Source organism: Ursus maritimus, unplaced genomic scaffold, assembly GCF_017311325.1.
Source record: "Ursus maritimus isolate PB19 unplaced genomic scaffold, ASM1731132v1 scaffold_8, whole genome shotgun sequence".
Classification (NCBI taxonomy): domain Eukaryota; kingdom Metazoa; phylum Chordata; class Mammalia; order Carnivora; family Ursidae; genus Ursus; species Ursus maritimus.
The window spans coordinates 2,781,554-2,804,437 of record NW_024426996.1 but is presented as its reverse complement, the minus strand read 5'-3'; the positions used below and the strand labels follow the sequence as shown (position 1 = coordinate 2,804,437).

General features: G+C 44.3%; 1 protein-coding gene across 1 annotated transcript in view; it reads left to right on the top strand.

Moving 5' to 3' along the window:
* The first annotated feature begins 4 nt into the window (after positions 1-4).
* The window catches only part of DAPP1 (dual adaptor of phosphotyrosine and 3-phosphoinositides 1), a 47,169-nt gene continuing 24,289 nt past the window's right edge, over positions 5-22,884 (top strand). Inside the window, exons 1-2 of the mRNA XM_008707200.2 lie at positions 5-223; positions 19,466-19,588. Of these exons, the coding sequence (XP_008705422.1) occupies positions 123-223; positions 19,466-19,588 (224 nt within the window). The 5' untranslated portion in view covers positions 5-122. The remainder of the gene's footprint in view (positions 224-19,465; positions 19,589-22,884) is intronic.

Below are 22,884 nucleotides of genomic sequence, written 5' to 3'. Positions count from 1 at the left end.
AGACTCACAGACACAGCAGGCTTCTCTCAGAGGAGCAGAGAGTGAGGAGCGGGAGGACCCATCTCTCTCTCTGCCTCTTCCCGTAGCACCTGGCAGGGGCGCAGTGGCCGTGAGGAGCGCGAATGGGCAGAGCAGAATCTCTAGAAGGGAAGATGAGCGCCCAGGATCCTTCAGATCTGTGGAGCAGGTCAGATGGAGAAGCTGAGCTGCTCCAGGACTTGGGGTAAGAAAGCAGGTCCTCTTTGCACAGTACTGCTTGGGGGCGCGTTGACTCCCAACTCCCACCCAAATGCTGGCTTCGGGTGATTTTCCTTAGCGCCCTGCCACCTCGGGCTTCTCTGCTTTCCACTACCTCCTTCGTGCCTGCTGTGGGCGTCTTGCTGCTCGGGACCAATTGCATTTGAAAAGCATATAGTGTTTTCCCAGGTGTGAAAAAACACGTAAGTGGAGAAAATGGGACGAAAATCAAATGTTGGGCATTCTTTGAGACTAGGGGCAGAATGGAGATGTGTGAGTTGATGTTGCTGGGTTTCCTTGATATGGATCTGGTTTATGAATAAAAGCGCTGCTCTAAAGTGTGGGTCTCTAAGCCACTGACAGTAGAAGGGCTGCCTTGCCAGTAAGATGAACAGAAAGCCCAGCCTACTGCATGGGAGAGGGACTTTTTCAAAAGAGAAAGAATGAGGAAGTGTCTGCACTGTCCCATCTGGGTTTCTCTCTCCTGACACTGCGTTTGCGAGCTCCTGTATGTACACTCGTCTGTAGGCACAACTTTGAGCCTTTCAAATACAAGTCAGGAAGAGGCTGGAATTTCTGCCTCAAGCGGGTTATAAGTTTAGGTAGGTAGAGTCATTGTAGTCCTGCCTTGAAGAAGGGACCAGGTGAGGCAACCCATCAGGGTATTTAATAAAAGAAGCAAGGATTACACAAGAGAGGTGCAGGGGGTTTCCTAGAGAAACTGGACCTTTACTCGGAAGTGCCAGAACTATCCTAACGGGGCTGGGTTTGACACCTGTGCTTCACAAGAAGCAAGACCAGCGCCTCTTCATAAACAGCACTATCTCCACAGCAACCCAGTGACAGAGAAGTTGTTAGCTCCATCTTAGAAAGGAAGAAAATGGCACCAAAGGGGTTGAAAAACTTGCCTACGTCACACATCCACAAATGGCAAAGCTGGGATTTCAACCTGCAAAAGCCTACGTTCTTCACCAGAGAAACACTGAAACAGGGATGAAATCTCTGCGTTAAGATGGCAGAGACTGTATCTTTTTGTGTGATATTATTGTAAAAGTTCTCAATAAAGTCCCGTCTTCAGATTTTAAGACAGAGTTCTCAGACTTGAATTCTACCTTCACAAGATATATCAGAGATAACAGCTAGAATTTTCTATAAAGTCAACTCCCCTTACTGGGAATCCGGAGTTCTAGGATACCACTGTTCTTCTAGGTTGAATCTCCGAAGAGAAAGGGTAAGATGCCCCTGAGCATTGAGACAAAGAAGGTATTCAGTTCTGGTTCTTTAATTAAACCATCCTGAGCCCACATTCTATGCTTGAGTGACGTTGTCACCTCCTTGGATGACAAGGATGGGCTAGATGATGTCTCTTCTTTCCACCATTGCCCCAAACAGGAAGCGACTGTGGGTAAAACCCACAAGGAAAACAGAATTGTGCCTTCCCTCTGTGGTCAAAGAATGGACGTTCAGTATAGCCCAGAAACACCCCAAACAGGTGCATTTACGCCCAGACTTCTGTATTTTAGAAGACCTGGAAATGTATTGAACATTTGAGGATGGTTTCCATAACAACAGACAAGCTACAATTATCTGGGAAAACTGCTCTACGGTGGCAGTTCTCAACCTTAGCTGTCACTAGTGTCACACAGAGAGTTTTTAAAAATTCCCGTCCAGGCCACTTGCCAGACAAATGACATTAGTATCTTGGGAGTGAGCGTTTTCTTCTTACACTCCCCAAGTGATTCCAGAAAGAGACCAAGGTTGGGAGTCACTGAATAGAGTAAATATCCATCAGAAGTGCTGAAAAAAATGTGGCTTTATTTTTCATTTATTGGGTATGTCCCTGAATCTTAAAGCCATTAATAAATGTTGACATTTTGTTTGTTGGTTTGGAAGTAGTTTGCTTAACAGTTCTATTGAGGTGTACTTTACAGATAAAAGTCACTCCTTTCAATTGTACAAATCCACGATTTTTAGTGACTTTATTTATTTATTTATTTTTAAAGATTTTATTTATTTATGTGACAGAGAGACAGCCAACGAGAGAGGGAACACAAGCAGGGGGAGTGGGAGAGGAAGAAGCAGGCTCATAGCGGAGGAGCCCGATGTGGGACTTGATCCCGGAACGCCGGGATCACGCCCTGAGCCGAAGGCAGACGCTTTAAGGACTGCGCTACCCAGGCTCCCCTTTAGTGACTTTAAAGAGTGGTTCAAACCCATAAATCAATTTTAGAATATTTTCATCCCCCCAATAAGAACCTTCAGGAGCATGGTTTTTTTTTTAATACAATGTTTTAAAAATATAATAAATTTTTTTTTAAATATAATGGGGTGCCAATAAACCATTTGGACGAGGGACGATTTCTAGGGTCTGCCTATTTCCCTGGTATAAATACTCCTACCATGGGCAATTTCAAGGTGTCAACGACTTAACAACCTACCTGTAAAATTCCTGAAAATTTAATAATGGACTTGAACAAGTACTTGCCCCTTCAGGACATCGCTGATATACCTTTTGCAGGTGATAATTAATATCTGAGAAAACTTGAAAGTGACCGGTTGGCCCTGACAGAATTCTGAATATAAATGAAACTTTTTCTTTGGAAATTTAAGTCAGTGATTAGGTATGATCTATACTAAAACTTCAGCTTAATTCCATTTTTAAAAAGAGCCCTAAAAACAAAATGATTTCATGTAATTGCTAAATAATAGGTGGCAGGTTTTAGTGACTTAATTTTTAAATTATTTTAAATCTATTACTTGAGTTGTTAGGTAGATTCTTACGTTTGTATTTTGGGTAGATATAAACAGATAACGTGATGTTTAGAGAGATATTATACAGCCTTGCCCTTTGGTCCCTATTTTAATTCAGGCTCTGCACAATGTAAGTTTTGAAAATTAAACCCTGAGCGCCAGCAAATCAATCCATCACTTGCCTTTCCAGGACACACGTGGCTTACTCAGAGCATTGGTTTATTCCTTTCTGAAGTACCGAAATCGAGCAACTCAGATGCATTTCTGAGTCTCGTTTATAGAGCATCGATCTAAAAACGCGTATTCTCTGGGGCGCCCGGGTGGCTCAGGTCCTGATCCCAGGGTCCTGGGATTGAACCCCGCCTTGGGCTCCCTGCTCAGCGGGGAGTCTGCCTCTCTCTCTCCCATTGCCCCTCCCCATACTCATGCTTTCTCAAATAAATAAATAAAATCTTTTTTAAAAATTAAAAAAAAATAAAAACATTTATTTTCTTTAATCCTAAATGTATTAATGTGTCCAAAGCAAAGGAGAAATAAAATCGTCCGCGATCATTGCTCAGCCTTGCTCACACTTTGGCGGGATGGGACTGGGGAGGAGATGGACGGTGGGGAGGAAGGGAGGGGCACAGGGTGCAGAGAGTGGTCAGTGATAAGGAAGAGGTGGGCTGGGAACCGCCAGGCTGTTTGTTGCTTTCAAAATGAGGCGATGGGGAAATGAAACAAGTAGTGAATGCTAGATAGGTCACCTAAATAAATAACTAGTTCTAAAACTGCTAGTTAGTCAATAATTTAAAGTGCCTGACATTCTTCAACTATAACAAAGGTTCCTACAGGACAATGTAATAAATAAATAAATAAGTCTCTAATTTCTCTACCCCCATACGTGTAAGAGAAGGTTAGACCAGATTGGGGTCAGCAAGCTTTTTTTTTTTGGTAAAAAAACAGATAATAAATTTTCCAGGCTTTGCAGGCTCTATGTTTTTGTCCACAAGTACTCATATCTGCCCCTGACATGCAAAAACAGCCATAGATAACACGGAAACAAGTGACCGTGACAGTGTTCAAACACACGGTTATTTGTGGACACTGAAATTTGAATTTCATATTATTTTCATGAGTCACAAAATATTCTTCTATTTTCTTTTCCCCAACCATTTAAAAATGTAAAACCATTCTTGTCTCTTAATCTATACAGAAACTTGTACCCTGGCAGGAAATACAGAAACTTGTACCCTGGCAGGAAATACAGAAACTTGTACCCCGGCAGGATCTGGCCCTCAGGTGTTGGTTTGCTGACTCAGGGAACAGATGATAATAACCAAAATGAGTCGTCATTGTGAGGCACACATTTTGCATACACTAGCGCCGCTCTTCAGAAGGTCCTGGCATTCCAGCTTCATGTACCAGGAGACTCACTAGCAGAAAAATCCGGTTGCTGGAGGTGCCAGAGAATCGGTTGTGATATTGACTATCCTTTATGCCAATGCCATGCCGGTTACGCCCATTGTGTCCCTTAGCTTTCCCAATAATCCTTTCAATGTAGGATGATTATACCTATTTCATAGAGGCAGAGAGTGAGGTCAGATAAGTTCGGTGAACCATGCAGGTCACAGACATCATAGGGGTGCAGCTGAGGGACAGGCCCGCGAGCCTACCCCAAAGCTGATGCTCGTTGCACTGATCGAAGAAGCTATATGTTCTAATAATGGCAACGAGTCATTATTGGATGTCACTATGTGCCAGGCACTATTTTAAGCCCTTTGCATGTATGATTTATTAAATTCACACACTGTATCATGTCCATTTATAAATGAGGAAAGTGAAGGACAGAGTTTCATCACAAGTCCAAGGTCACATGCTCAAAAACCTTTAAATCCAGGAGTTTTGCTCTGGGGCCCGCATGCCTGCCCGCTAATGCAGCTTGCTAATTGTCCTCACACTTGTCTCTTCTTCCTGCACTAGCACTACCTGTTAGTACTAGTATGAACTGAGAGACAAAAAGAAGTCCTGTGACGGCTACAACCAAAAAATGTTATTACTAAAAGACATTATTCTTTCATGTGCCTCACATAATAAGCACACTCATGCACACAGAGCCAGGCCAATCGCCTAATTAATCAAAAATTGATTGAATTTTGTGTAGATTCCATTTTTCAGAGCTAGACAAACAGAACAGGCTAAGAAAAGTGTGGTAAGGTCAAAGTTTTGCTTTTGTTTTTTGTTTTTGTAGAGAGAAAGAGTGAGCAGGTGGGGAGGGGCAGAGGGAAAGGGAGAGGGAGAATCCTAAGCAGGCTCCATGCCCAGCACGGAGCCCGATGAGGGGCTTGATCTCACAACCCTGAGATCACCAACCGAGATGAAATCAGGAGTCAGAGGCTCAAGCGACTGAGCCACCCAGGTGCCCCTCAAGTCAAAGTTTTAAAGGAATCTGTTCACAGAGCTGTGATACCAAGTAGAGCACTAAAGCCTGCTCCTCCTCTGTGCCCAACTCTACAATCTTGGATTCTAAATACGGAAGGTGATTCTCCTGTGGCCGTACCAGAGTATGTCACCGGTATACGGTTCAATCCCTCCTTGACTCAAACGAACTTCCTCTTCAGTTGTTGTGTTTTCTGTTCCTCTATGGGTGATGGTGACTTCCTTCTACTTACATATGGAAATCTGTCCACAAAGGTTCTCCACATCGAGTGGGGTCCCTTTGTTTCATTCATTCACTCTTCCATCCATTCATAGATCCAGCCGTTGAATGATGACAAGGCAGTGTGGGGTCACCGAAATGAAGAAATGGCTGTCCGCTCAAAGAGTTTACAGTACAGAGGACAGAGACGCACTATCTAACCACACACGTGTAGTTGGGGTGCAGGGGAGAGGGGCTGAGGGCCGTGAGCGTGTGTAGGTCAAGTGCACAGCACCTGGCAAGAAGGAAGGACATCCCTGGTTGTGGACAGTATGGTTTTGGAACCGATAGGTGTTTGTCAGTTGACGTCAGAAAAGATGACATTTGCTAAAGAGAAAATGGCATGAGAAAAGGGGTAAAAGTGGCAAATCAGAGGGGTATTCAGAAAACTAAAGAAGCCCACATGACTCAGAGCCTCTCATCCCAGGGACCCAGCAGTTAAGGAGCGCGCTCATTCAGTTGACTCTGGGCTCTACTTCTCCGAGTCCCCGCCAGCAGCCTCATTGTCGGAGAAATGTCCACCTGCCTTTCCTGTTCTAGTTTCTAGTGTCAGAGCCATAGCCTTAGCCTTTAAGGAAAAAAAAAAAAAAGCCTGCAATTTCTTGTTCTTCCCAACTCCACTAGAGGATAAATTCCTATTCTGAGCCCACACGCTTCTGGCTCCAACTCCTGATACCGACCCGTCTAACACCAGCACAGTCCACCTGGCGGACTCTTAACCGTGTTGCTCCCGTCACCTCCAGAATCTCTGTGGTCATATGTTCTCCCTGCCCACCTGCCCACTAGAGCCTGCCCCCATCAGTTTTCCGACCTTTTTGTTTAAAAATATTGATAACTTTAGGGATGCCTGAGTGGCTCAGTTGGTTAAGCATTGGACTCTTGATTTCGGCTCAGGTCATGATCTCAGGGTCGTGGGATTGAGTTCCACGTCTTCCACACTCGGCGAGGAATCTGCTTGTCCCTTTCCCTCTGCCCTCCCCACCCAGCTCTCAAATGAAGAAATAAAATCTTTTAAAAAATATTTATAACGTTAAAAAGCATAAGAGCAGTAAGTTAATTTGTTTTGATAATAGTACGGTTAGGTAAGAAAATGTCACTGTTTAGAGACACATCCTGAACTACTCAGAGTGTCATGATTTCCATAATTAACTTTTAAAATGTTCCTCCAAAAATATATAAGAATATATGGCAAAATTTTGAAAATTATTCTACCTAAAATATGGGTATTATTTAAATATGCGTATTATTTTTTTCTATTATTTATGCTATTTTTCTACTTTCTGAAGTTATTCACAATAAACAGTTAAAAAATAATCATATATATTAAATATTGAAAATTTGGGAAATAAAAGCACCCAAGAAGTCAGCCATGTACAACCACCCAGAATGATATATTGTTCAACTTGTCTCCAGTCTTTCAAAAATATTTTTCTGTAAATACACACACACACACACACACACACACACACACACACACAGATTGAATTGTGGCCATACTACATATATATTTTTTTCTCTTGCTTTCTGGTAGGATATTTTTCCATCATCTACTTTTTAGTCTATGTCAAAACATGTTCTGGGTCTGGCATTTCCCCAGGTCAGCCTGTTTCCCTCTATTAAAGTTTGGATATTTAGGTTGGTCCAAATTCCAGAAGGCTTTACATAGATTAAGAGTTTGGACCTTGGTCAACCTCCATTTGACAATATGGACTTACTGAATGCTTGTAGGAATGTGGGACGACATGGTCATCATGGTTTGTTTTTAGATTAATCTGGTAGTTGAGCACGATAGGGAGCGATGGGACCAGAGCCAAGAAAGCTGACTAGTCAGGGACTTTACAGATTGGGGAATAAGGAACTAGAATGACAACCTGGGAATAACAAGAAAGGAACAGAGGTGGAAGCCAGTCCTTCCACTCGGCAAAGCCCAGGAAGCGGTTCACATGCAACTAAGAATGAGTTCTGCTTTTGCGTGATTTTTCCAAATAACGTCAAAGGAATTTTGAAAACCTTAATGTCACAAGGGTCCTTTAATTCATTCTTTGTTTATTTTACTGCTATACATCACTAAAGTTGTCTGAGGTTCATCTTACTGCTTGTAGGGCTCTGACTCACCACCAGGAGAGTCTATGCTTTGGGTTTGATTCTCCAGATCATAGAACCATTTTGCAATTGTCAATCCTAAAGCTCTAAGAGGTTTATCCACCTGCTCCAAGCTGAGCACAGGAAACTCCTTTTGATGGCGAGCCCCTGAGGAGCGGGCTGTAGCTTACTCATGTTTGTCTGCTCCGCCCCCACCCGCCACTGGGCAAAGAGCGGCTGTCCGAAGGTTTGAATTGCCCCAAGGTGAGTCAAAGGCAAGACCAGAATGTAAGGTCGTTGACTTCAGCCTCTACCACACCAACCCTGATACGTATTTGCATTTATTACCTTCAGACTCACTCTGTCACCTTAGACCAAAAGTTTGCACTGGTGGGGCAAATAGACATTGGCGAGAGGTCTCATCTGAGCCGTGCAACCCAGAGGAGATAATTAATAAAACAAGGATCTGTCTGTATTTTTTTCATCCCCCAAAGTTTGGGGTCTTTCCTGTAGCTGTAGCTTGCTGAAAGTGGCCCTCCCTGGCTCCTGTAGCAGCCCACAGTGGCAGCTTGCCGGCAGCCACTACAGTCCAAGGACAATGACCTGCAAGCAGCACTCTAGGCAGTACAAACAACAGAGTAATGAGAACGAGTGCGGAGTCAAGCTGGATTCCACTCGGGATGAGCCTCCCGAGAAAGCCTCTGGTGCGGGTCTCTGCCCAGCCATTCCAGGCCTCTGCAAGTTCTTACCCATGAGATAGTTTGAGCCCCAACCCTGGGGATCAATAATGCTCTTGTAGTCTTGCGACCATTCCTGCCCCGGGGTGGCTGACCTGGGGACCGGACGGAAGGACTTGTGCTAGAATGAGATGCAAGTTGCCCCTCTACCCCCAGGCCATGGCGTGGCCCCTCTGCTCTCCCAAGCCCTTGTCTTGCCTGGTGGGTCAATCCACTCACGAGTCAGGCTCTGCGGGTCTCTACGTGTCTGTGTCCTTCTCTCTCTTCGGATTCTCTGCCTCTGTCTCCTGAATACCGTGCACCCCTCTGTTTCGTGTGCCCTAAGCCACCCCCGTGTGCTTCTGCTATCTGCGTGAGCCCCTGTGCCTTGCTCTGGCATTGAGTTTTGCAGCTATGTCTCTGTCTCTCTGGACATGGCTCTTCCCTTTTGTGTCTCCGACTCTTTGTGCCAGTCTTCGTCTCTGAATATCTGAGTCTCTGCCTCTGTCTCTGTGTTTCCATCTCTCAGAATCGCTGACCTCATTCCTCGGACTCCTTTGAGAACAGGTTCGCCCTGATCGCCAGCTCCCACAGAATTCTCTGCTTCCTTTCCGCCCTGTTTTCCTTTAGCTGAGCCTTGACTCCCACCCAAAAAAACCAACAAACGTTGGGGCCCACCTTCAGGTCCTTGTCTGACCAGCTAGCCAGAACCCCGCCTCTGTCATCACTCAGGTATGTCTCCTGATGCCTGGGGCAGCTGGCCTCGCCGTGGAGCCCTGCTATTAGTGCATGTAAATGTGGGCATTCAGATGGCAATATGAAAAGCCACAGACCAGCGGGGCTCATGACAGAAACCTCCTTATTGGAAGGACTGTGGTGAGCTGATCTTCGGCCTAACCTCAGCATCACACTTACGCCTCTCTTAGGCCTCATTCAAATGTTCAAAATTTTTGCACGCCCTGTTTGGTTCTCCCCACTTGGACAGGGTTCATTGCTATGATCAATGGAAAAATAAGCTCACATGTGTGAATAGGGGACTGCATGTATTTATATGCACAACACTGTCTTATCCTAGATATTGTCGTGACCTTAGTACAATATTAATTGTGGCACTGATAGTTCTTGAGCTGACAAGGCTTTTCCTTATCCTGAACCCATGATTTTTGATGGCATAGAGGCCCAAGAGCTTTATTTTTCACAAAAAAGTCATCGTATCCAGCACCAACCATATGACCAAATGTACGTGAAGGAGATCAGCAGCCTAGCAATCCTGCAGAAAACTCCAGGGCTAAGCACAGAGTGACCCAAGTTACGGTTGCTTGGTGTAGAATTGCCCAATAGTTTCATCTTATGTTCTATCACCATTGTGTTCGGAAGGGTTCTGAGGCCAAGGATAGCCTTAGCGAGAAAGAAAACAGATCGATCAGTGGTATTATCCATGGCCTTTATAAAGGGGAGTGGCATCATCTGGTATTCAGTTGCCGTCTTTAGTCTAGAGGTCACAGAGAATGTGTCCATGTCATTCAAAAGTGAGAATAATTTTGAAAATGAAGAAAAAAAGAGAAAATTCTCTAGAGTGTTTTTATTGGCTCTTCAACTCCAAGGACTTTCAGCTGCTGTCACACAATCAGGAGTCTGTTCTTGCTTTAGATTGAAATATATGTTTTCTTTATAACTCTGGTGGGACTGAACGTAGGTTCTGTGTCACTTCTCTTTGCCAGGAAGGGGAAGAATAAGTCATGAAATATATGAATAATCTGTAGATGTGGGTTAGTAAGACATTTTCTCACCAAGAGATATATAATCTAACTGGGTGTGTGGCTCATGTTTTAACATGTACGATCACTTCCTGTGCCACTTGCTCTTCCAGTGTTCTCTGGCGTTACTCCGCTATATAAAGCCTCTGTTCCAACTAGGCATTCTGTTTCCTATATATGCCATGCATGTGTTAACCACAGTGCCTTTGCTTATGCCATCTCTCCCATCAAAATGACCTTTCTCTCGCTTAATGGAAACTGTATTGATTCTTGAAGCTCACATTCATGATCGTCCTCCTCCACAAAGCTTTCCCTGATATGCCAGCCCGTGTGAGCTCCCCCTCCTATACCATTTGCTGTCCGTATCACTAAGAGTGCAGCTATTTGGGAGACTTCTGACCATGTTAGCCTGCGAACCCTTCTCTTTCGTCCCCATTGGAACTTTAAAGCCACTAAGCACTTTCTTTGCCGTCTGTGTACTCTCCTGTCGACGAGACACACGGTGAACTCAAACCATCGAAGTTACTGAAACAAATCAGAGTTTTAGGACCAAGAGTCTTTGACCTCTGTGCTTCTCTAAACTGCATTATCAATCATATGGACCTCTAAATAAGTACAGATTATAACTTAACAGGTGTAGGGGCCAGAGAATGTACATTTCTAACAAAATTGCCAGGCACTGAGTAGCAAGGCTTTGCACTGTTTTTCAAACACCAGGTACAACCCATTAGTGTCCCTAAAGTCAGTTTAGTGGATCACAATCAATGTTTGTCAAAAATCAGTGGAGAAAAGAAAATAGTAAATAGTAAGTATCCTATGGAAAAGTAGTGTCATTTCCTGTAATACTCTGGGGTGGGTGGGTGTGGGTGTGGGTGTGTGTGTGTGTGTGTGTGTGTGGAGAGAGAGAGAGAGAGAAATCCATTTTATACTGTGGACTGATTCAAAAAGTTTGAAAGCCTCTCCTTTAAAGGATAAAGCAAAATGAAATATCAACTTCCATCAGTGAATTAAGTTAAGACAATAAAACTCAGTGGGGTAAAAACTAGGAAGACTCCAAAATGCCGGGGCAATCTCCGAGAAGGTTCTAGCACAAAGGAGCACTGCCCTGGAGTGGGAGAAGGCGCTGACTTGAGGACTAGCCTGCTGGATCCAGCTGGTCGGCCTTTCTCTGTGGTTGAGCTCGCTTCCTGTACCTAACTGAGAGGCAACGATGAAAATTCTTTAGTGGGTGGGTGTTTCCTAATTTGTTACTATATCGTGGAAGGGATAATACCACTGTTTCCTTCAAGGTCAACTGCTGGTTTTGGTAATCTCATAAACCCAGTGCAAATATTCTTTTGAAGCTTGATGAGTCTCTGCTCTGTTACCTCCATTAGCCTTGAGACATATTTATAGCAATGTGTGGGCCCTGGGGAGAAAAAAATATAACGTTGCTTGAATGTATGTTATAAATAGTAGTTTCTTGCTCTTTTTTACTTCTTCAGAAAAAATGAGACCAAAAGAATTTTTTTTTAATTTTTTGTTTCAGACTATTCCAAACTATCCCCATACCTAGCACAATGCCTGGCATATCTTATCTAGCATAAGATACAAGATTTGCTATTTATAATATGTTTTATATTTAGCAAATCTTATATCTTACTCTCTTCTGCAAAAGTTAAAGAATTATAAAAATAGTTTGTTAAAGGGCGCCTGGGTGGATCAGTGGGTTAAGCGTCTGCCTTCAGCTTGGGTCACGGTCCCAGGGTCCTGGGATCAAGCCCCGGGTGGGCTCCCTGCTCAGCAGGGAGTCTGCTTCTCCCTCTCCCTCTGACGCTCCTCTTGCTTGTGCTCTCTCTGTCTCTGTCTCTCTCAAATAAATAAATAAAATCTAAAACAAAAAAGTTTGTGAAAGAAGACAGTGTTCCAGTATATGAAAACAAACGGGCTTTCTTACCATATCATTGTTATTAGTCACCTTGACTGCTGAGAAAACTAAGGTTGCTGTGTGTGGGGTCACAGAGCTAACAAGCAGGAAGTTGGAGCAAACAGTCGAGCTAAGGAAATGACCAGAGACAAAGGCATGGTCTCTTCTCCACAGAACTCCCTCTCCCTGCTCCATGCTCCATAGATGTTTGTGACTGAAGTTCGCTGCTTATTCGCATTTCTTTTCAGGTGGCGTTTCCCAGTTGTCGAAAGGTTTCTTACTGTACTTAATTCTAAAAACATCAGCCTCCTAATGCAGTGGGGGGCGACGTGACAGAACAGCAGAGGAAAATGACTTACTTGGAGTTTGAATCAACAAACAGTAGGCGCAGGGTGAATCAGCAGCGTGATGCAATTGTCAAGAAACGACTGCAATCTTGGGCTGCCTTGCTAACGTAGCCGCTGGAGTAAGGGAAGGTCCTTCGAGGCTTAGTTTCCACATCAGATCTTACCTTCAAGATAGATTTTTAAAATTTGGAAGGTTTTCAGAGAAGATAAAGTCCCTGGGTGATAAAGGGACTGAAAGCCTCTCATAAAAAGAGAAGTTGAAGGTGGTGGAAAGAGACAAATACGATTTAAATGCTTTAACTAGTTGTTTAAGTATCATGTATAGAACTCCAAGGAGCAGCTCTGGGGCCATCTGTGGAAAGCTAGGCGGCAAGAAACAGCAGTTCAATATAGGCCAGAGTTTTCTGGCCGTCACCATGACAGTATGGAAAGAGCGGGCCTATGAAATAGTGAGATTCCCCCCCCACACCCCACATCATTATCAATATGTAGCAAAGATTGGATACAAGTCTTGTTAGGGTTGAGGCTTTATTCATCCACTGCACAAAAGAATTTTTTAAAAGAATTATAAACCAACCTGATGGGGGTTTACACATGGATTTTATTTACTAAGCTAAACATTTTCTTAAAGATCTATTTATTTATTTGAGAGAGAGAGAGAGAGAATGCATGTGCATGCGTGAGTCAGGGGTGGGGGGCAGAGGGAGAGAGAGAATCTTAAGCAGACTCCTCACTGAATGCAGAGCCCAGCGTGGGGCTCGATCTCACCACCCTGAGATCATGACCTGAGCTGAAAACAAGAGGCAGGCACTTAACCAACTGAGCCACCCAGGCACCCCAAAGCTAAACATTTTTAAGTGTTTAATTTTTTAGAGCTTAGAAGCATATATGATTTTTATAGTCACCAGAAATATGTTTACTGTGAAGCCAGTGAGGCCTCAGCTTCAGGGCCCCTCCCTGGTACAGACCCTGGCCATATAGTTAATACGTGTCATCCATTCAAAGAGTATTTAAAATTAGTTCTTATACATGAAAATGTAAAATGCCCTGGAATCTTAGAGCTCATATTTCAGAGAAATTTGATAGAGGTCCCAGAATTTGCCAACAATTTAAAAAAATTCATTATCAATAAACTTGAAAATAATTTTTCTATGCTGTCAATACTTTTTAAAAATATTCTAGATGTGGGGCAGCTAAGTGGCTCAGTCAGTTAAGCAGCTGCCTTTAGCTCGCGTCATGATCTCAGGGTCCTGGGATCGAGTCCCACCTCAGGCACCCTGCTCAGTGGGGAGTCTGCTTCTCTCTCTGCTCTCCCCCTGCTTGTGCTCTCTCATTCACGCTCTCTCTCTCAAAGAATAAAGTCTTTTAAAAAATATTTTTAAAAAATATTCCAAATGAAAGACTAAATTATTGTTCTAGTCTCTCTAAAAAATCTGTATTTTAAAATTGTTATCATATGAAGAAATAAAGATAATCCGACCAAAAATGCAGAGGGAAAAAAGTATAAGAGTATGTGAAACAGTTAATGAAAATAAGTTATTTTTCTGGGTTTTGGGATGTTTGTGATATTTGTCAGCTTTTTAAATGTATAGTGTTTTGTGATTTCTCATTTTAAATCATTACTTTACTTATTTTTTTGTAATTGTGTATTAATTTTCTTAAAGATAACTCCAAATTTTACAAGCTTCAAGCTCTCTAAAATCTGACTCTCCCCCCTAAAAATCAGAATAACAAAAAAAATTGTTTCCAACAGTTGCAGTGATAGGAACTTAGCGGAACCGTTCTGTGCAATTAGGACTTTATGTAAGGAGCTGTCAGAGGTGCATATTAAGCCATAAAATTCCCTGTAGCCGTCAGCCAAGGACCTGTCAATATTCAGCGCCCTGTGTAAGTCGGCCAGCCTCCCAGCTCCATCTCCCTGTACCTGATGGCTGCCCGCTGGCGCTCATCCCAAGCTACTCACACCGCCGCCTGGTGCTCAGACGCACTTACCATTCTCTTGTTTCGAGGCCTGCGCTCCTGTTATTCCCTCCCCATGGAATAGCTCCCTGAACAACTGTCACTCCAAATCTCACCAGGTTTTAAATGGAGAAGTCTCTCTGTCTCTCTGTCTCTCTCTCCCTCCCCTTCTCTCTCCCTCCCGCTTCATCCAAGTGCTAGGTCAGTTCCAGGGTTCAATAAACAGTAGTTGAATAAATGAAAGAATAAAACAAATTATTAACAGGGCTCTCTCTGGAGGCTGGATTCAAGAAGACCTTGACTGCTTTCATTTTTTCAAATTTTAGTTTCCCAATTGATAGATGAATCTATTTTATTATTTTTTTTATATTAGATCAAGCCAAATTAGGAAAATCTGATAGAGCTGAAGTCTCCCTGAACAACACCCTTAATCTTGGTTCCTTCCAGGATTTGAGTTTGGTGTGTATTTTTTTCAGACTTCTATTTTACGCTTTTACGTATCTTTATACGTAAACGTGTATGTGTTGTATTGTTTGGGTGGGGGGAAGATTTTTAAAAAATAAGTGGTGTTGGACGTCTGGGTGGCTCAGTCGGTTAAGCCTCTGCCTTTGGCTCAGGTCATGGTCCCAGGGTCCTGGGATCGAGTCCCCCATCGGGCTTCTTGCTCAGTGGGGACCTTGCTTCTCCCTCTCCCTCTGCCTGCTGCTCCCCCTGCTTGTGCTCTCTCTCTGTCAAACAAATAAATAAAATCTAAAAAAAAAAAAAAAGCGGGGTGTCATGCCGTACCTGCCACTAGTTCCTCTAACTTAATAACATGTTTCGGGATCCACCGACCTTGACGTGTGCACGTACACACACTTCCTCCCCGATGCTTGGGGGGGTGCACTTGGCTTCTGAGCAGGATGGTTTTCAGTTGTTCAGGACTGCGTCATTCTTTGTTGGGAGTTAAGCATTCTGGGCACCCCCCCACCCCCACCTACCCACACAAAGTGCTGGTAGCACCTGACCCCTTGTCCTCATCACTTGGCAACGAAATGCTCTCAATGCCTTTTCACCCTCAGTTAACTTCTTACACAGTCTTCCTCGATGAGCTCTCAACTTTATTTATCATTTCTCTGCTGGTGGATTTTTAGGATGGCTCCAAATTTTTCCTCTCACCAACAAGTCTGCAGTAAACACCTTGCTCCTATGTCCTTCTGCTTCTGTGTGAGTGTTGCACGAGGCCGACTCTAGAACAGGAGTCGCTGGTCCCTTGCCCACGTTCAGCCCACATGTGCTAGATTCCCCTTCAACTTCTGCCCTTCCCAACAGGGGACGGTAAGACCCGTGGCCCTGTGTTCTTCAGTACCTCACACCGTCTAATTCTTCAAGTTTGGCCACTCTGGCGAGTAAAGAAAATATCACATTGTTGTCTTAATTTGCATTTCTCTGATTAGTATTAGACTATTTGAACTATTTCCTCTTTTGTGAAAGACTTTCACTTTCTCTTCTGTATGTGTAATATCTTAATTTTTACTACATATGATTTATAATGAGAAAAAATGATACATACTTTATCAAATAACTTACATATCCCTCAAGGCCGGCTCAGATAGTGGTTCTTTCAAACAACGGTCTTGATCTTTCTTCCTGGAACCATTCCTTTGGACGCCATTTGCAAAGCACTTGTCTTACCCTCCTGACTAAATTAATGGAGACTAGACGGGGGCTTTTCCATTTTTGTTCCCTTTGACCTGCCTAGTATAATGCCTTACGTAATGTCTGGCACAGATTTGAAACTTAATAAATAAAGATTGGAATGATAAAAGGTAGAGAAGGTTGATTATGAGAAAACCATCAACTTTAGTCTACTAAAGCCCTTAGCTTTTTGTAGACACGGTGTTGAACGATCCCTACCGGAAGTGGATAGAGTCCTATAAAGGACACGTAATGTTATTTGGCTCAAGAGTCACTTCCCCGGAAGATCTGTTCATCAAAATTTCTAGGAAAAGAATACTTAACTAAAAGAGGACGGTCAGATGTTTGTGGAAATCTCTTTGGGGACTGAAGGTCCCATTGCCCCAGAGACATCATGACACCTAGGAGGCTGCCTGGCAGTGTCTGTCTTAGGTTAGCCCAGGCCCAGGCCTCCATAAAGGTGGCAATAGTGAGGCAACCAAGCTGCGACCCAGAAATTAACCCGTGCTCAGATGTTCCACATTCGAGCTCAGTGTGATTCTCCCTGCTTTATACTCAAGTGTTTCTCGTGTGTTTATGATACATAGGTATTATTTAAGGATGACCATAAAAAAATTCTTAGTAAAAACTGCCATCAAGCTGTAATTATCAGAAGAATTCTGTAAATGTTTTAAATGACGTCAGATCTCACTGAAAAGAATCCAAAAAAATGTCCAAATCCTTTATGCTTTAGAATTTCGTTAATCAAGCTTTATCACTTCAAATAAGTGATCCATTGGCCCAAACTGCATCTTATGCCCAAGTGTTCATCCAAAAATTAATTATTGGCGTAACGTATTCGAGGACTTGTGACCTTGTAGACATTTCACCTATCAAAAAGAATTAGAATTTTGGCTGTAACCAAACCTGATGTTTTTTAAGGCTTCACCTTTAATTCTTCCAATTATCCTTTTTTTATTAAGGTTTAACTGACATACAACACTGTATTAGTTTCAGGTTCCAATTGTCCTTTGAAAGCAGTTTGTAATGAGAAGACTTGAACTTGTCTGAATCCGTTCAATGAAAGGGGCTGCTTTGCGTGTTAACCACTTAGGGGGTGTTCTTGTCAAATGTGTCTCCTTGCCATTGCTTCCAGCCAGCAAATACTTTTCTAATACAGGATGGGAACATCTGTGCCCCACAGAGGAAATATGCTAAAGAAACATGTATTGGGAAATGCAGATTTAGAAAACAGATAGCTTGGAGACCTATGTAGAAACTTCCTTCCACGGATGGTCTCATGTGTACTGTTTATTATCAGGCCAAAGTTTCATGCCAGAGGGATGTCCCAGTAGAGGCCAGGGTGGTTCATGACAGCAGGAGCCCTCGCCCTCAGAGTAGGGCTCTTCCTGGAAAAAAAATTTTTTTAAAGATTTTACTTAATTTGAGAGAGAAAGAGCACAAATGGGGGGGGGGTAGGCGACAGAGGCAGAGGGAGAAGCAGGCTCCCTGCTGAACAGGGAGCCCGAGGCAAGGTTCCATCCCAGGACGCTGGGATCATGACCTGAGCCGAAGGCAGATGTCCAACCGACTGAGCCACCCAGGCGTCCCCTTCCTTGAAGTTCTTGCTCACTACCCATACCTCTCCGATAGCTCTCCCATCACTGACCTAATTGACTCCACTTGTGTAGTTGCCTGGGTCCCCTTCCTTTCTGCTGCCCTGAGCTGGGGGTCCCTTGCGGCAGCAACTGTCCCCAGTCCCTAGCTCCCTATTATCCAAGATAAATTCAGGGTAATAAAAAATTATATTCGAGCCACAAGAAAATCACACCACAGAGGATGTATCACAAGTTATGGCTTTGTGGGTCTCTGTGGTCTCACGAAACGACTACCTTGTCCTGAGTTCTGCTGTTTGCGAAGCCTGATTCGGCCATTTCACGTGTGCTCATGTGAGCAGTACTTCGACTGGCCCATGGGATATGGCTAGTGTGAATCCTGTTTTGGAAGTGAGAAAGCCGAGGCTCAGACTGGTTATGTAACTTGCCCAAGGTCACACAGCCGGTAGAGGTGTCTATCACCTGGACAGGACTCAGGTAAACCAACTCCAGGGGCCACAATCCCAGCCCATCACACTGGACTGCCTCTAGCGAGTCATTAAAACAAACAACCCTGTAAGATCTGTAATCAGGGGAAAGGAGCTAGGTGCAGAACAGTGTGCCTAAAATGCTCTTATTTCCACAGAATTAGAAGGTGGGGGACGTACTAGAATGCCTTTAGATGCATAGATGTCTCTGAGGAGGAAACACGGGAAAGTGGATGACATTGGTGTCCTCTGGGGGAGAAAACAAGGAGACTGGGAATTCAGGGTGAGAACAAGACTTTGTTTTTACTGCGTCTTCTTTTGAATTCTTTGGGGCTTTTTTTCTTCTACTACTGTGGATCTATGTTACCTTTTCTAAAACAAACTTCTTTTTAAACATATAGATCGATTTGAATCTCCTTGGGACTTCTCTGGCTCTTCAGATGTTTGTCAGTTTGAAACACTGTCTGATGGGGTTTCCACGACAGTATAAAACATCCGAATTCCTTGTGTTCGGCTTCATTTCACTCGCAACAAGGGACTCCAGTACAGTGGCTCGGTGCTTTGCAAAACGTAGACCCACACCTTATGAGAGAGAGAGCAAAACAAAGAGGGAAAACTGGCCAAACCTTATTCTTACGGTTATTTTTGACTCAGCCTTTGGAAAAAAAAATTGTTTACACAGTAACGTTGTATGTCTGTTCGCTAGGGCTGCCTTGACAGCGGCACAAAACGGGTGGTTTAAACAGCAGAAATGTATTGTCTCAAAGTTCTGGAGGATAGAAAGCCAGAAATCCAGGTGTCAGTTGTGTTGCTTCCTTCCAAGGGTCGTAAGGGAGGGTCTGTTGCAGCCCTTCCTTCTTGACTCGTAGACGGCCGGCTTCACGTTCCCAGGGCATCTCCCTGTGGGCGAGTCTGTCTCCAAATATGCCCTTTTTGTAAGAAGACACCAGTCATATTGGGTTCGGGTCCACCTTTAATGACCTCATTATAACTTGCTAAAGACAAGACCCTATCTCCAAATAAGATCGCATGCTGAAGTACTGGGAACCAGGACTTCAACCTAGGAATTTTCAGGACACAATTCAACCCATGACACTGCTATTTGCCCATTCTCTCTACTCTCCCTTCCGCCCGGCCCAGAGAGCTCCTTGTCCTGATGTTTGGGCTGAGAGTTTGGTCTCTGGGCCGCCTATGGTGGAGAATATTGCTGAGGTCGTCTTTGAGACGAAAGCCCAGGGAAGGAAGAGTCACTTGCGGTGAGTCCGGAGTGAAAGTGTGGTTCCCTTCCTCCTAGGTGGTATCACGGCAACCTCACACGCCACGCGGCCGAGGCGCTTCTCCTCTCCAACGGATGTGACGGAAGCTACCTTCTGAGGGACAGCAATGAAAGGACTGGGCTCTACTCTCTCTCCGTGAGGTAGGATGCTTACGAGCTCTATGAATTCAACACCATCCCATCTATCCTGCACGGGCATTGACTTTATCATCACACTCAGATTGCCAGATAACAGCATTCTCACGTTGCCCGAAAAAAACTCTCTTGACTCCTGGTAGACCTGCAGCTGTAAGGATTCCAAGCTCTGGATGGCAGACTGTAAGAAACATTCTTCCTCCTTCCCTCGGCTGGGAAGAAAAGGCGAGAGCTGAAGGACACTTTATGAATTGCTTAATGTCTCGCTTGCCTGATGGAGAAACTGAAGCCCAAAGTGCTAAAGTGTCTTTGCACCCCATAAATCAGAATCCAAATCCCTGAAACCTGGCCCAGTGCCCTTTTGACATTCCTTGCTTCCCCTGGAAAATCAGAATGATTTGTGAGTGTGCAATGTTCATGATCACAAACTCAAGCAGGCAGTAAGGCAAATTTTAATTTTTTTTTCCCATAAATGGACTGAACTTTCTCCAAGCTCCACTTCCTCTGAATGTTAATGAAATTAATCCAGTCCCTGCGCAGCCCAAACCCGTGATGGTCCAGTCCTTGCAGGGTCTCTCTCCTCCCCTGCTTCCTCCTAGCCGGCCTCCTGATCGGGGAAGCTGACCTCCGCAGGTGAAAATCAGGGGGAGGCGATGGTTCTCCGTCAGCATCTGTCACCTTGGCCTCTGCGGGCATGTAGCAGGTCTTTCTGGGTTTATGGGACATTGCGCTCTGCTTAGACGAGGGATGTGAGGACCCCATGAAATCGCCCTCAGACACCCACTCATTAATCTCAAACCATTGCTGTTTTGCCACTGTTCTGATGGCACCTCCATATTCCCCTAAAAAGAGTAGTGCACCCCTCATGTGGATCTGGCACCAGGAAGTTTTCTCTGTTCTGTTCTGCCCCATGGGGTCTAGGCCTCCTTGTCACTAACTCAGTAGCAACGTCTACACTCCTTTCTCTCTGAATCCTCTTTTTCATCCAGCTTAGAGACCGTTTTTTGTTCTGTTTTGTTTTCTTAAGTCTCCTCTCCCTCCAAGAAGGGGAAAAACTGGCTTCACAAGTATTTCCCTAAACAATTGATAGTGGGCTTCTATGAGCTCAAAAGCCAAGAATTAATTTTTTTTAAATCCTCTCTTTGTGCTTCTGGACTTCTGTATTTTCTGTGCCACAAAGCAAATAACCCCAAACTTAGTGGCTTTAAACAACTACATTGATTATCTCCCAGTTTCTGTGCGTCAGAAGCCCAGGCCGGTTCTCCAATTTCTGTGCTCAGGCTCCTACCAGGCCAAAAGTAAGGTGCTGACTGAGGCTGTGGTTCTCTGGGACTCAGCGTCCTCGTCCTTCATTCTCTTCTTTTTTGCTTCATTCCTTTTCATTCATTTCCTTGCTGCTGTAAGACTGAGCTCCCCGTTTTCCATCTAGCTATTGGCCAGAGATCAGGGTCAGCTTCTGGAATCCACCCACAGTTCCCTGCCAAGTGGCCCAAGTGAACTGGCAGGCAGTTCACAGCATGGATGTTTGCTTCCTTCTAGACCAGCCAGAGCGTGTCTCTCTGATCTCTTCTCCTGTGACCAGCCAGAAAGAACTCTTTGCTTTTTCCAAGACTCTCATGTGATTAAGTCGGGCCCACCCGGACAATCTCCCTATTGTCACGTCAGCTAACACGGGGCCTTAATTATCTGCAAAATCCCTTCATAGCAGCATCTGTACTAGCATTTTATTGAATAAATGGGAAAAGTTGTTCGTAGTCCAGGGACTGAGGACCGGAGTCATGATAGATGGCTGCCTGCCACACCTTCCACTCCTGGGAGCAGAGGTCTAGAGGCCTACTCTAAGGGCAGTGGGAGAAATCAGTGGAAGGGTGAGGGGGTTAAATAAGAGGGTCATAGAGAAAACACACACACACACACACACACACACACACAGAGTCATTAACATTTTTCATGTTACTCTGCCATATTTTGCTTAAAATTTTTCTAAATAACATTTTGGGAAAAGTATTACTCAGACACGAAATTCTGCTTGGGTGGAAGCAGGAATGGTGCTTTCTCTGATGGATAGCAGAGGTGAAAATGTCATCAAGTGGCTAGGCTACAACTCTTTTAATACGTAGATCTCCCCCAGTCACAAACCAACCTGCGGAAGTATTGGATGAAAGAATGTTAACCTCCCACCCGTAGATGTCTCATCTGAACAGTTAGATCAGAAGCTCTACAATTAGGTGGCGGATATCAATCGCATCTGTATAAAAATGTAAAATACAGCTTGTGAATTTCCAAGACAAGCACTTGGAAATACTTTTAGAAAAAAAATAAAAACCCACCAGCAGAGGTGACAGGAACCACAGCCCGGCTCAGAAGCATGGCTTAGTTCACTCATTCATGTGTTCAGTCCGTCAACAACAAGCACTTGAGAGCATCCGCTCTATGCCGACCACGCTGGTGAGTCTTGTAGAAGATTCGGACTTTCCCCTGAGTAAGTACAGCCTCCCGGGGGCGGGGGACGCTGCACAGGTGGCTGTCTGCAAGGCAGCGTGCAGTAACCCGCGGGAGAGAACGCCAGCTCCGTGCTTGGAGGGTTGAGGAGAGCAAAGCGAGTAACTCAAGATGGAAGTATCTCCAGTCATTGACAGAGCAGGCGGTGTTTGAACTGACGCTTGATCCAAACAGAGGGGATGGTGTTGCAGGTGAAGGGAACTGGAAGAGCTGAGGGGCAACGGCAGAAACTTCTAGGAGAATCGTAGGTCCACTTGGATTAGAGCAGCAGTTCTCAGGGGCCCCAGACCAGCAGCAGCACCTGAGAACATGTTAGGGATGCAAATTCCTGGGCCTTGGAAGTACTGATTCAGGAATTCACGGGGTACGTCCTAGAAACCGGGGATTCAACAAGCCCTCCAGGTGATTCTGATTTCTGATGCATGCTAAAGTTCGAGCAGGCCATTCACAGAGAGAAGACGGAGGAGAGGGGCGCCTGGGTGGTGCAGTCTAAGCGGCTGCCTTCGGCTCAGGGCGTGATCCCGGCGTTCTGGGATCGAGCCCCACATCAGGCTCCTCTGCTGGGAGCCTGCTTCCTCCTCTCCCACTCCCCCTGCTTGTGTTCCCTCTCTCGCTGGCTGTCTCTCTCTGTCAAATAAAGAAATAAAATCTTTAAAAAAAAAAAAAAAGACGGAGGAGAGGAATAGTGGAAGTCAAATAATACATACTTATGTGTATGTATATAAATAATATATATATAATTTATTTATAATAACTATATATACTTACAATTTATAATTTATTTAATGCTCTGCCTCATT